A 12778-nucleotide genomic window follows, 5' to 3' on the forward strand; every position below is an offset into this window, starting at 1 on the left:
ATTGATGGAAGGACCAGAACGAAGGACAAAGACAACCAGCAACAGACTTCTAACACTGCCAGACAACGGACCCCAGATAAGGCCATATCTGCCTGGTACTTGCCAGTCCCTTGGAAGTTGAGTTTAGATTTATTTTGTGTGTATTAGCTTAGAGTTCACCTTGATGTGTGTGTGATTGACTACTGTTAACGATTTGTGAATAAAAGTCTTATTGTGCAAAACAAATTGTGGCCATTTGTCTATCGTATATGGGTTAAAGAGATAAAGATGTTTAGACACAACAATAATCAGAAATAAAGTTGCATTTTGACACCTCCAATCAACCGGACAATCATCTCTTATTAGGAGATAAAATAAGAGATCCTACAGTGACACAAAGTCTGAGCTACAACAGGATGTTTCTTCACCTACATATTAAAACTCCCACGGGTAAATATTCCACCTCAGGGTGTAGGATTAAGATAAAGCTGCTGGACTGGAAACACTCGTCAGATTCAAGAACAGTTCACAGTGAAAGGCAAGTTTCTACTCGACTGGGGAATGAGAGGCAGCTTCACAGAGACTCCCTGTGATGCAACCCCGTGCTAGTGAGCAACTAAACTTGACCCAGAATTTTCACAGAGCATCTTTGTCTAGCTTTTCCCCAAGTCCGAGCAGATCTTTGGAACTTGCCGTTACTTGAAGAGTCTGAAGTGTTGGCTAGTGTAGGCTTGAGAGATAAACAGACACTTCCAACACTGATGAAGGTTCAACTCAATTTTATTAACTATTTCTAACTAACTAACGCACAATGACTGTGGGTCTAAATGATGCTAACTTAAACGAAAGACTGAAGCCTTGTCCGAACCAATTGATTCTCTCAGCACGTGTTGTGAGTCTGTGCTGGGCTGGATGAGTTCTTGTTACACTCAGAGGCAGCACCCAGAATGAGTGGGAACCGTGGTGCCCTCTGTCTTTATAGTGTGTGTATTCTAACTGGTGATTGGCTGCAGTGTTTGTGCATGTTGATTGGTCCCTGTGTGTGTCCATCAGTGTGTGTCTGCACCAATATACTGGTGTATATTATGACAGAGTCTGTTTTTTAAAAATGCATTGAAAAATCTATTTGGAGCCGCATGATGAAATAAATTAAAGAATGGGGGAAAGAGGAGAAAATAGTTTGTCGAGAATGTAAGGCACCTATTCAGTGTGGAAGTTTTTCGGGCAACACCAACACCTATAAGGACTGTAAAACGTACATTGGTCATTTTAAATGGTAGAAGTGGCCAAGTTTGGCTGCAGAAAACTGGCTGTTTCTCCCAGCAGGCTCAGCCCCCAGTCGAATCCACAAACGGTCAGAGCCCAGGCAGGCTGCTGATTAGATTAACTGAAACACAAAGGAAGCAGATGACATCACCAGACCAGACCCGCATCGAGATTGGAAGATCAATACCAACAATAGACTCGATAATGGGGCTATCCAGCAGTAAGGAGAATCCCATCTCCATGATGGGAAAGCAATCTGTAAGCCCCGGTAAAGTGATTAGGAACATCGATGGGGCCCATTCATACTGGACAGGGCAGTCTCAGCCGTTTGTGATTTTCAATAGACTGTGCTATCACTGAGGCTGATAGCAATCCAGGACCATTGTTCTTGCAATTGCTGGTGGGGGCGGAGCTCACGGGACCTTTTGAAATCTGGACTTTAAAAAGTGTGGCTTGGCAGCCATTTTGCCTTCTTGTCTCTTCGGACCCGCGTGGCAACTCTTTCTCTTCGGACTATCCTGAACCGAGTTACAGACAGCAGTTTTTACAGCACGCAGCCAGCCCAGAAGGTCAAGGTCGACTCAACTGAGTAATTTATAATCCAGGATTGTGAGTATTTCCTAGTAATTCGTGAAGTTCCCGAGGGTAACACAGCAGTTGAGGCTTTGTGGGAATGGTGGGTGCATGAACCTTTCATAGTGTAATACATTGCTAATACTGTTTAAAGTTCGAATTTACGTTGTGTCCGCAGTTTTATTCCCATAGTCATAGTTATAGAGTATAAGATACCTATATGTTGTTTTCTGGTGGTGATGAGGTTTAATCTTGGTGTTTAATAAAAGATATATGATTTGAACTCGATTGGAGTCCATCTTGCTCTTTCATTTTCTCATCAGTTATCTCTGGTCGGGTCACAATTTAAATATCCCTTACCATAATTCCGGAGTCGAGAAACGAGGGTACTCTGGGCGATTCGAACCCGTCCACTCAGGAAAGGCTGCCAGGTAGTGGATAGGCAGCAGTTTCCTTTTCTCTCTCTTGGGGGGGCGCTACTCTAGTGAAGTAGGCGCAAGGTGGCCGTTGTTCCACCGGCAAGAGAGAGAATCACTCGGGCATTGATGGGTTTGGGTAACAGAGAACCAAACCCAAAATAAGCCAGCGAGTGGAGTTAAAAAGAGGGAGCCCGTTACAAGTGATGGAAAAAATAATCGGTTTTAATTTCTCTCTGGTACTTATAAGAATTGTCATAATATACACCAGTATATCATGGTGCAGACACACATTGATGGACACACACAGACACCAATCAACATGCACAAACACCGCAGCCAATCCCCAGTTAGAATACACATACTATAAAGGCAGAGGGCACCACGGTTCCCGCTCTTTCTGGGTGCTGCCTCTCAGTAGAACAAGAACTCATCAAGTCCAGCACAGACTCACAATACGTGCTGAGAGATTCAATTGGTTCGGACAGGCTTAGGTCTCTAGTTTAAATTAGCATTGTTTAAACCCTCAGTTCTCGTATGTCGATTAGTTAATAGTTAGTTAATAAAATAGAGTTGATCCTTCCTCAGTGTTGGTGGTATATGTTCACCTCGCGCAAGCCTACACTATCCAACACTTCATGGTACCAGTAGTTGAGGGATGTTAGTACTTCTGAGACCTAGTGCGGTATTGTGTGAAGCAAATAATGGAATGATGGGAAAACTAGTCAAGTCTTCTTGGTACAATTGAATTTAAACCTAAGGCACAGATACAAAATACACAGATACAGCCGAGGTCAACATGACCTGAGAACTGGGTGACTCTGAAATTCTAGATAAGGCTTGTTCGTCATGAACCTAGAAGCAGTCTCAATAAATACCAAGCTGAAAAACTGTCTCTTCCTGTTCGTAAACAAATTTGTTCCTTTCTTAAAACAAAGACAGGATAATGATATGAAACTCCATTCCCCTAAAGGTCAGCAAGGTGACGCCATTGTAGCGATTATTACTTATGTTTTACTTTCGATCAAATTCCTGACCAAGTTGTATTCATGTTATCTTGATCCTATAATGTATAAAAATCGCCTTATTCTTCTGTAATATCGCAGACTTGGGACAAACTCAGCAGTTTGTATTTGACTGCCTTCCGACTTCAAGTCTCAGCCAGACTGCTAGCAGTCAGTTATAATTCGTAAATAAAGTTCAGTTTTGCTTACCTAATGAATCATGTTTGCACCTTTCTATCACAGTCCGGAAGCGGGGAAAATATTGAATACGACACTACCTACCAGTGATCAGCCTTCCACCAGTCTCAGGCCAACTTGCAGAATGGAATCCGTTCGCCTGCCGCCGTCCCGCCGCTTTGCCGGGAACCTGGGCTCAAATTGGAAAATGTTTAAACAGCGCTTCCAGCTGTACCTCAAGGCCCTGGAAGCTGCCTCGGACGCACGGAAGATTGCTCTCTTCCTTTCCACAGCCGGGGACCATGCTCTCTACATCTTCAACTCGCTCATCTTCGCTGAGGGGGAGGACAAATCGAAGTTCAAAATAGTCCTCTTAAAGTTCGACAGCCACTGCGAGGTCGATATGAATGAGTGCTTCGAGAGATGCATGTTTCAGCAGCGAATTCAGGGTAAGGACGAGCCTTTCCAGTCCTTTACCACCCACCTCCGCGACCTTGCGCAGTCCAGCAACTACAGGTCCACCTCTGACTCCACGATCCGTGACCAGATAGTTTTTGGTGTCCAATCTGAGCCCCTGCGCCAGCAGCTACTAAAAGTGAAGCAGCTCACCCTGTCCATGGCCATTGAGACCTTTGTGCTCCATGAACACGTCTCCACGCGCTTCTCCCACATCCAGGCCGCTGAAACGGCGCGGCAAGCTCCCTACGAAGCAGAACCGGTCCAAATAATAAAATCTTTCCAGGGTCTGGATCTGGACGATGGCGACCATTTTGTGTGCTTTTCGCGGACTCCTGCGCTGACACGCAACGAATGTGGTGACGCCGCGGACCGTTTCGCGCAGGCACGCACTGGACCGCCCCGCGCATGCGCGGTGGCGTAACGAACGTGCCGACGCACCGGCTTGCGGCAACTGTGGCTCCGCCCACTTAAAGTGGCAATGTCCCGCGAAGATCCGACGCTGCCTGCAGTGTGGCAAACTCGGCCACTATGCTACTCTGTGCAGGTCCTCCCTGCCTGCTACTCTGTGTAGGTCCACCCTGCCTGCTACTCTGTGTAGGTCCTCCCTGCCTGCTACTCTGTGCAGGTCCTCCCTGCCTGCTGCTTTTGGGAGGTCCTCCCTGCCTGCTACTCTGTGCAGGTCCTCCCTGCCTGCTACTCTGTGCAGGTCCTCCCTGCTACTCTGTGCAGGTCCTCCCTGCCTGCTACTCTGTGCAGGTCCTCCCTGCCTGCTACTCTGTGCAGGTCCTCCCTGCCTGCTGCTCTGTGCAGGTCCTCCCTGCCTGCTACTCTGTGCAGGTCCTCCCTGCCTGCTACTCTGTGCAGGTCCTCCCTGCCTGCTACTCTGTGCAGGTCCTCCCTGCCTGCTGCTTTTAGGAGCTCCACCCAGCCCCGCAGAGACGACAGGACTATTCAGCCTGCCATTAACTAACCTGCTGCAGATCTCTCTTCCGACTTTGCCTGCAATGACCCACAGGCCCCATTCAAAGTTGGCATCATAACCATGAACAGGATGTCTCCCAAGCGTGGCACCAAACCCATCCACATTCACAGCATCGACCCGGATGATGAGTGGTGTGCCACCTTACGGTCAACAGGTCCCCAGTCAGGTTCCGCCTGGACACTGGCGGCTCCGCCAATCTCATTGCGTCGCCTGATCTTCGCAGCCTCCGTGTCCAGCCTGCCATCCTGCCATCTGCGTGTCAACTGCTTGACTACAATGGCAATGCCACCGCTGCCAGTGGATCCTGCCAACTTGAGGTGACACATCGTACTCACACAGCTGTTCTCCTGTTTGAAATTGTTGCCGCCTCAAAAGCCTCCTTGCTTGGTGCGCAGGCATGTAAGCTGCTCCATTTAGTGCAGAGGGTTCACTCTCTCTCTCCCAGCGACGTGTCTGCATCTTCTGACACAGACTTCAGGGCGCAACTCGACTCCATCATGCAGCGATACCACGATGTCTTCAAGGGCATGGGCACACTCCCGTATACATACAAGATTCTACTCAAGCCCAATGCCACGCTGTGGTACACGCACCTGGCAGAATCCCAGCGCCCCTTAAAGACCGCCTCAAGCAACAGCTCCAAGACCTCCAGGACCAAGGGGTTATTTCCAGATTCACGGAACCGACCGACTGGGTAAGCTCCATGGTCTGCGTTAAGAAACCGTCTGGCGAGCTGAGGATCTGCATAAATCCTAAAGATCTTAATCAGAACATCATGCGGGAGCACTACCCGATTCCGAAACGTGAGGAACTCACGTCTGAGATGGCCCACGCCAAACTCTTCACAAAACTCGACGCCTCAAAGGGTTTCTGGCGAATCCAGCTGGATGAATCGAGCAGAAATCTGTGTACATTCAACACGCCCTTTGGCAGATACTGCTACCACCGAATGCCATTCAGCATCATCTCCACGTCCGACGTTTTCCATCGAATAATGGAGCAGATGATGGAGGGAATCGACGGTGTCCAAGTATATGTCGACGAGGGCCAAATGCCCCTTCAGCCAGTCGAGCATTAAGTTCCTGGGGGATCACATCTCACACCTAGGGGTGCGTCCGGATGAGGACAAGATTGCAGCAATCACGTCCATGAAAATGCCTGAAGACAAGAAAGTGGTCCTCCGGTTCCTAGGCATGGTGAATTTGCTCGGAAGGTTCATCCCGAATCTCGCCTCACACACCACAGCCCTCAGAGACCTGGTTCGCAAAACTACGGACTTCCAGTGGCTCCCCGCTCACGAGCTCGAGTGGAGGGAACTGAAGGCCAAGCTTTCCACCGCCCCAGTGTTAGCCTTTCTCGACCCGAACAAAGAGACTAAAATCTCCACTAATGCCAGTCAGTCTGGGATTGGAGCCGTGCTCTTGCAATGAGACGAGTCCTCGTCATGGAACCCGGTTGCGTATGCGCCACGGGCAATGACCCCCACAGAACAGCGCTACGCGCAAATTGAAAGAGTGTCTCGGCCTTCTGACCTGAGTCGTGAAGCTCCATGACTACGTATATGGACTTCCGCAGTTCACTGTTGAAACCGACCATCGTCCGCTTGTCAACATTATAAAAAAGGACTTGAATGACATGAGGCCTCGCCTTCAAAGCATTCTACTCAAGCTACGGAGGTATGACTTCCAACTCGTTTATACCCCTGGCACAGACCGTGTCGTTGCCGATGCCCTCTCCAGGTCTGTCACCACTCTGTGCGATCACGAAGGGTTCATCTGCCAAATCGATGCTCAAGTTCAACTCGCAGCCTCCCACTTGCCAGCATCGGATGCACGCCTCGTACAAATTCGCCACGAGGCAGTGGCTGACCCCCTTCTGCAGCGTGTGATGCGTTTAATGTCAGACAGGTGGCTCAAGGGCCAATGCCCACAATTTTACAATGTCCGTGACAACCTAGCGGCTGTTGACGGGGTGCTCCTGAAGTTGGATCGCATCGTGATCCCGCACAGCATGCGCCAGCTGGTGCTGGACCAAGGTGGGCATCGACCTATTCCACGCATTGGGCAGGGACTACGTCCTTATCATTGATGGCTTCTCCAACTACCCGGAGGTCATCAGATTGCACGATCTCACATCTTTGGCTGTTATTCGGGCGTGCAAGGAGACGTTCGCCCGGCATGGCATTCCGCTCACGGTAATGTCGGACAATGGCCCCTGTTTCACAAGCCAGGAATGGGCCAGCTTCGCCCGACACTACAACTTTGCACACATCACGTCCAGTCCCCTGTACCCTCAGTCCAATGGCAAGGCGGAAAAGGGGTTTCATATAGTCAAGAGGCTGTTCTACAAGGCTGTCGATGCTGGCTCTGACTTCCATCTTGCTCTGTTAGCCTATCGCTCCGCCCCACTCTCCACTGGGCTGTCGCCTGCACAATTACTGATGAACCGCACCCTCAGGACGATGGTGCCATTGATTCTCACCCCCAACCTCGATCATGTCCCCATGCTCAACTGGATGCAGCTATTGACCCACCCTTGAGGCGGTCAACCAGAGTTCATCGTCCACCTCAGAGACTGAACTTATGAACTCTGCAAATAAGTGGACCTTCTGAGCTTTTTTTTCCTTCCTTGTTAAATTCGTTCTCCAGTGGTTTGTAAATAGCATCGTTTTTTGTTCAAGTTCCTGCATATTAATCATCTGCACCAGGCACCTTCCTTTGTACATAGCCTTGTTTCCTACATTTAGATTTGTACATATGTCCTCGCACCTCACACTTAGTTAGGTACATTCTTCACACACCCACGCTATTTATTATCACATTTTCACATCAATATTTTTTTTAAAAGGGGGGGGGAGTCATAATATACACCAGTATATCATGGTGCAAACACATACTGATGGACATACACTGGGACCAATCAACATGCACAAACACCGCAGCCAATCACCAGTTAGAATACACACACGATAAAGGCAGAGGGCACCACGGTTCCAGCTCATTCTGGGTGCTGCCTCTGAGTGTAACAAGAACTCTCCAGCCCAGCACAGACTCACACCACGTGCTGAGAGAATCAACTGGTTTGGACAGGTTTAGGTCTCTAGTTTAAACTAGCATCGTTTAAACCCTCAGTTCTCGTATGTCGATTAGTTAATAGTTAGTTAATGAAATAGAGTTGAACCTTCCTCAGTGTTGGTGGTATATGTTCACCTCGTGCAAGCCTACACTATCCAACACTTCAAGAATGACTGCCCAACTGTATGTGATTTAATTCTTGTACCGAGGTCAAGCAAATGGACCCGTTTCTACAATCCAGGAATGCGTTAAAACTGTTCCTCTTGTTTTCAAAGTTGAATCTGAATGCGAACACAAATCTTAAATTTACTTTCAGGTTTGTAACATTTTGTATCAGGATTGAACAGAAATGTTTAAAGTATGAGACTTCCAAAGGACAATGGTCCCTTGATGATCTACGGAAAGTTTGGGGAAAAGCTACACGTTTAATAAATAAAGACCAGACCAAATGGTCCCTGATTGTAATGAGCCAGTTCCGAAGGATAAATGAGAGCATAGCAGGTACCTACTATGATTGTGAAATAAAAAACACAAAAGAGCAATTACAGGCAGTTGGTGAAGAGCGAAAGAGAGAAAAACCCAAGCTCAAAAAGCTAGAAAATTTAGAGCAAGAAGTTGCGAGACTTAAACGTGAAGTCTATGAGTCGAATAATCGAAACATGAGTTATGATTAGGAAAAAGAGAGCTAGAGTTGTAAAATGCGAAGCTTAAAATGGAAGTATCAGGACTTCTGATTCAGAATAGGGAACTGAAATGTCGGATACCGGAGGAACTTCTGACCTGGGGGAACGTCTGTTCAATGGGCCCTCAATGGGCAACTGAGGCCCATCCCCGAAAGAGTAGATTTGATCACAGAATCCCAGCCTTTTCCTCCACCTCCGCCAGTTTGTGAGGTAATACAGACTGCTCCGAAAGTAAGACATACCGTCCCAATGAGAAAGAAGTTAGCCGTAACCGAAAGCTCTTCCGCGGAAGCTTCACTTCATTCCGAAGTAAAAACAAATAAATAATAAGCATTCAAAAAAAGAAATCACCAAAAGCGGCCACAGAATCCGAGTTGTAACTGAGTTGGAATCCTCTAAATCCTAGAGTGACTCCGGTGAAGGGAAGGGCTTGAGCGATTCCGACATATTTTCAATCTCCACCCATTGGAAAAAGTCAAAGTTTTGTCAGTAATGATTCCTAATGATAACGGACAGCTTTCTCGAGAGGTTAAAGAAGCACGAGGGGATGACGAACAACAGCTAGAAGAGGGAAGGGCTGTAGTTAAGCAATGGCTGTTCAAATATAACCTGCCAAAAACTGACTGGACAAAGGTTACCACTTGTATTCAAAAGAAGACAGAGGAAGTATCAGAATATGAAGAAAGGTTCTGGAAAGTATGGACGGAGCACTCAGGAATAGAATGGCTGAAGGGACAGGAGGCTTGGGACACAAGTACTCTTGGGCAGTTGAAGGTTGCCTTTATTGCTGGTTTGAGAACGGATTTGCCTAATGCATTAAAATTGGTGTTTCCTGAGTGGGACCGAGTATCAACAACAGACGCGATATTAATAGATCGATGTATTCAAATTGACCAAGATATGGATTAAGATTCCTGCTTTCCAGACCAGGTTCCAGCCAAAGGATTTATCATTTCAGTCAACAAATAATGCTTTACCTAATTCAAATGCCCCACAGAAGCCGAAACCAGTCCATGGAAACTGTCACAATTGCGGAAAGGAAGGGCATTGGACCAGGTCATGCCAGGTGGAACCACAGGGGTGTCGGACATGACGTTATGCACGGAGAACAGTGTAGAGAAGCAAACCGATCCCGCCCAGTGTCTTCACAAGGGCAACGTACAGGTCCGGCCCACTGTCACCCCCCAGAGAAATGTATTACAGAGAGCCCTATGGTGAAATGTATATGCCTCCATCTCCTCCCATTCCTTCTCCCATCACTACTCCTCTCCCCCATCCACCATCACCATACAGAGAGTCTGCATACAGGACCAAAGAGGAGCCTGGTCTAGTGGGTACATTCAAGAAATTATCACTGAAGCGTCAAGCTGCCAGCTATCAACAAGTTAGAAGAGTCTGCCCTCAGTCTCCCTAATCCTGCCTCTCTTCTGGGTCTGGATATTCTAGCCCAATTAAATTCTTCTTTAAACTTTGAAAATGGAAAAGTAACATGTTCAATTTGAACCTTCAGGAAGGGTCAGCTTTATGAACATCCAATTTGGGCCAAAGATAAGAATGATTGTGGCCACACGGTGTACACTGTAGCTATAAGAAAGGTTTTCCACAGGTATTCTCTTTCTATCTCACTCAAATGATGGAAATCCAAGATGTTGTAACAAGATCTTGCTTCCTGGAACGAACAGCCACTTCGCTGGGGGTGGGGAGACTGCTTACCTGACAGGTGTGCCGCAGAATAGCATATTTTTCAAGATGCCAGCACAAACCCGAGGCCAAATTACCTCCTTCAAAACCCAGCAACATGGCGGCACAGTGGTTAGCACTACTGCCTCACAACGCCTGGGGTCTGGGTCCAATTCCAGCCTCGGGAAATTGTCTGTTTGGAGTTTGCACTTTTTCCCCTGTGTCTATGTGGTTTTCCTCCGGGTGCTCCCATTTCCTCCCATAGTCCAATTGTGCAGATTAAGAGTATTGACCATATTAAATTGCCCCAAAGTGTTCAAAGGTTAGGTGGTGGTACGGGTTTACATGGGAGTGGTGCTAGTTAGGGTGCTCTTTCAGAGGGTCGGTGCAGACTCAATGGGCCAAATGGTCTCCTTCTGCACTATTAGGATTCTATGATCTCACAAAGCCATTCCTCACATGTAGCCTTCAATCTTTCCTTAAATACGTTTATTTTCTCTTTCATCTCCATATCCTTTGTTCTCAACCATCTTTGGAAGTTACCTTTTCCACAATATAAAAATCCTTCATGTCTCAGGAAAAATAAACTTAACTTTAACTTATTCGTTTATGATCTTAGGGATTAATGCAGGTCCCCTGCTGATCAGCAACTCGGAAAATCTCCCCCCGATCTTACATTTTGAAGCTCATTAATTATGCATTGGTGAGCAGCTTCCTACGAATCAGAAGGTTTTTTCCACCCTGCTGTAACCTAAGGGGTCGGAGATCATGGCACCATTTATAAATGCCAGCTGAACGCACACAAATCTCTCAGCAGCCCAGCTACATGGATAACCAAGGCTGAGATGGCTCCAAGTAAATGAAAGGTATTGCCAAGACTCAGCAATGACTCTCTGGAGGCTCTTATTTGTGGTGTGCACCTACACCAGAATTCCCACTATCCCAGGGATGGGTCCAGGAGGTCCACCAACTTCACCGCACTAACCTGGGAGGTGGTTGCGAGGGAGGTCAGCTCTATGTGCAACCAACTGAGAAACAGCATCCAGTGCAGTGATCACTTCTGCACTGTTAGGCTAAGTCATCATTCAGCTCACATCAAACACACTCTCAAAATGTCGTCATGCACTCAAAGCATCATTCAGCTCAGCGATCTCTTAAATTATCAGCAGTGGGGGTGGGAATATTAGCATTGAAAGTCTACTCACCAGCATCACATTCTGCACAAACTCCACCCTCATTCCTGACTGGGGAGAGCTCAGTACACACAGAAGGTGTGCAAGCTTCCTAACCTCTCCTCCTCACATCTCGTCACATCCCATCCCCTTGTCTTCATGGAGGCCAAGCTTGCTCACAACAGGGAGGAGAGATCCCAGACTGGAAGAAGGAATGTGGACTTCCAGGATCTCTCCAAATTCCAGGGGTGCGCTGCCGATTTAACAGGGAAGGGCAGAGATTGCTCCTGTGGGGAAGGCGAGATAGGCCTCTCCCAGAAGCCTGTGCAAACCAGCCCTGCATGAGTGGATCACATCCTGATATTCGCAGTTGTTGTATTCAGCCTGTTCATGAACTGACTCTATCTCTTCTCTCTTATAGGCAGCAGTAGGCCCAGATACACCAGCACATCCAACATAATCCCCAGCCCCAGGTCACCTCGAAGATGATGCTGAGGATCCATTTGAAGAAGACCTGTCACTGTGCTCACCTGATCCACACCAAAACTTCACACTTCATAGTTTCTCTCCCTCCATCACACCAACAATAACATTGATATATACAGGAAACAGAGGCTGGGATATTCCAGCACCGCCAGCTGCCAGATTGTCCAGTCCTGCCGAATGCCAAGTGACTTCTGGCTGGATCACCAAACCTCCCGCGGCAACTCCTGTTATGGTGAGGCTGGAAAATCCCAGCTGTAGGCATTCTAGAAACTTCTCACTTATTAACAGAACAATGAATGGTGAGAGCAGTTTGCACTGGTTTAAACTGATATCTTTGTGTATTTTAATGCAGTTTAATCATCTCTTACCCCATCAGCCACTAGTCCTGTTCCACAAGGCACATCAAGGACCAGCGCATTCTCTCGATCTCCCAGATATACAGAGTCCACAGTCTCCACACCGAACCGGGGAGCCTGGTAATCCATCACACTCATGTGCTGTGAGTAGAAAGAGATTTCATTCATGCAACCTGGTCACTGAAGAGTTTTGCTCTGTATAGTTTGCATCTTAGAGCACAAAGTGAGAGGTGCTTATTCTGGAGCAGTGAGATCATTGAAGGTTGTTTTAATTTTACAAAGTTCGCTGGGCGAGATTTTCAGTTTTTGAGAATAAGTGTTGACGCAGGAGTCATGGACTTTCGCGACAGCAACACTGGCGGTGACCCTGGGTTGATTCAGCAACTGTGGAGGGGCTACGTGGAACATAATTGGTTCCAATGAAAAACGTTGCAGGATTAGCCGGGTGCGTGATTGACACTCGGGAGGCTG

General features: G+C 47.5%; 1 protein-coding gene across 4 annotated transcripts in view; it reads right to left on the reverse strand.

The window, feature by feature from the left end:
* LOC119978900 (methyltransferase-like protein 27) overlaps positions 1 to 12778 on the reverse strand; it is a 62497-nt gene that overhangs the window by 32638 nt on the left and 17081 nt on the right. For all 4 annotated transcript variants that reach the window (XM_038820829.1, XM_038820830.1, XM_038820828.1 and 1 more), the window contains one exon: positions 12320 to 12448. In XM_038820829.1, coding sequence (XP_038676757.1) covers positions 12320 to 12448 — 129 coding nt within the window. The remainder of the gene's footprint in view (positions 1 to 12319; positions 12449 to 12778) is intronic.

Source organism: Scyliorhinus canicula, chromosome 15 (assembly GCF_902713615.1).
Source record: "Scyliorhinus canicula chromosome 15, sScyCan1.1, whole genome shotgun sequence".
NCBI lineage: Eukaryota > Metazoa > Chordata > Chondrichthyes > Carcharhiniformes > Scyliorhinidae > Scyliorhinus > Scyliorhinus canicula.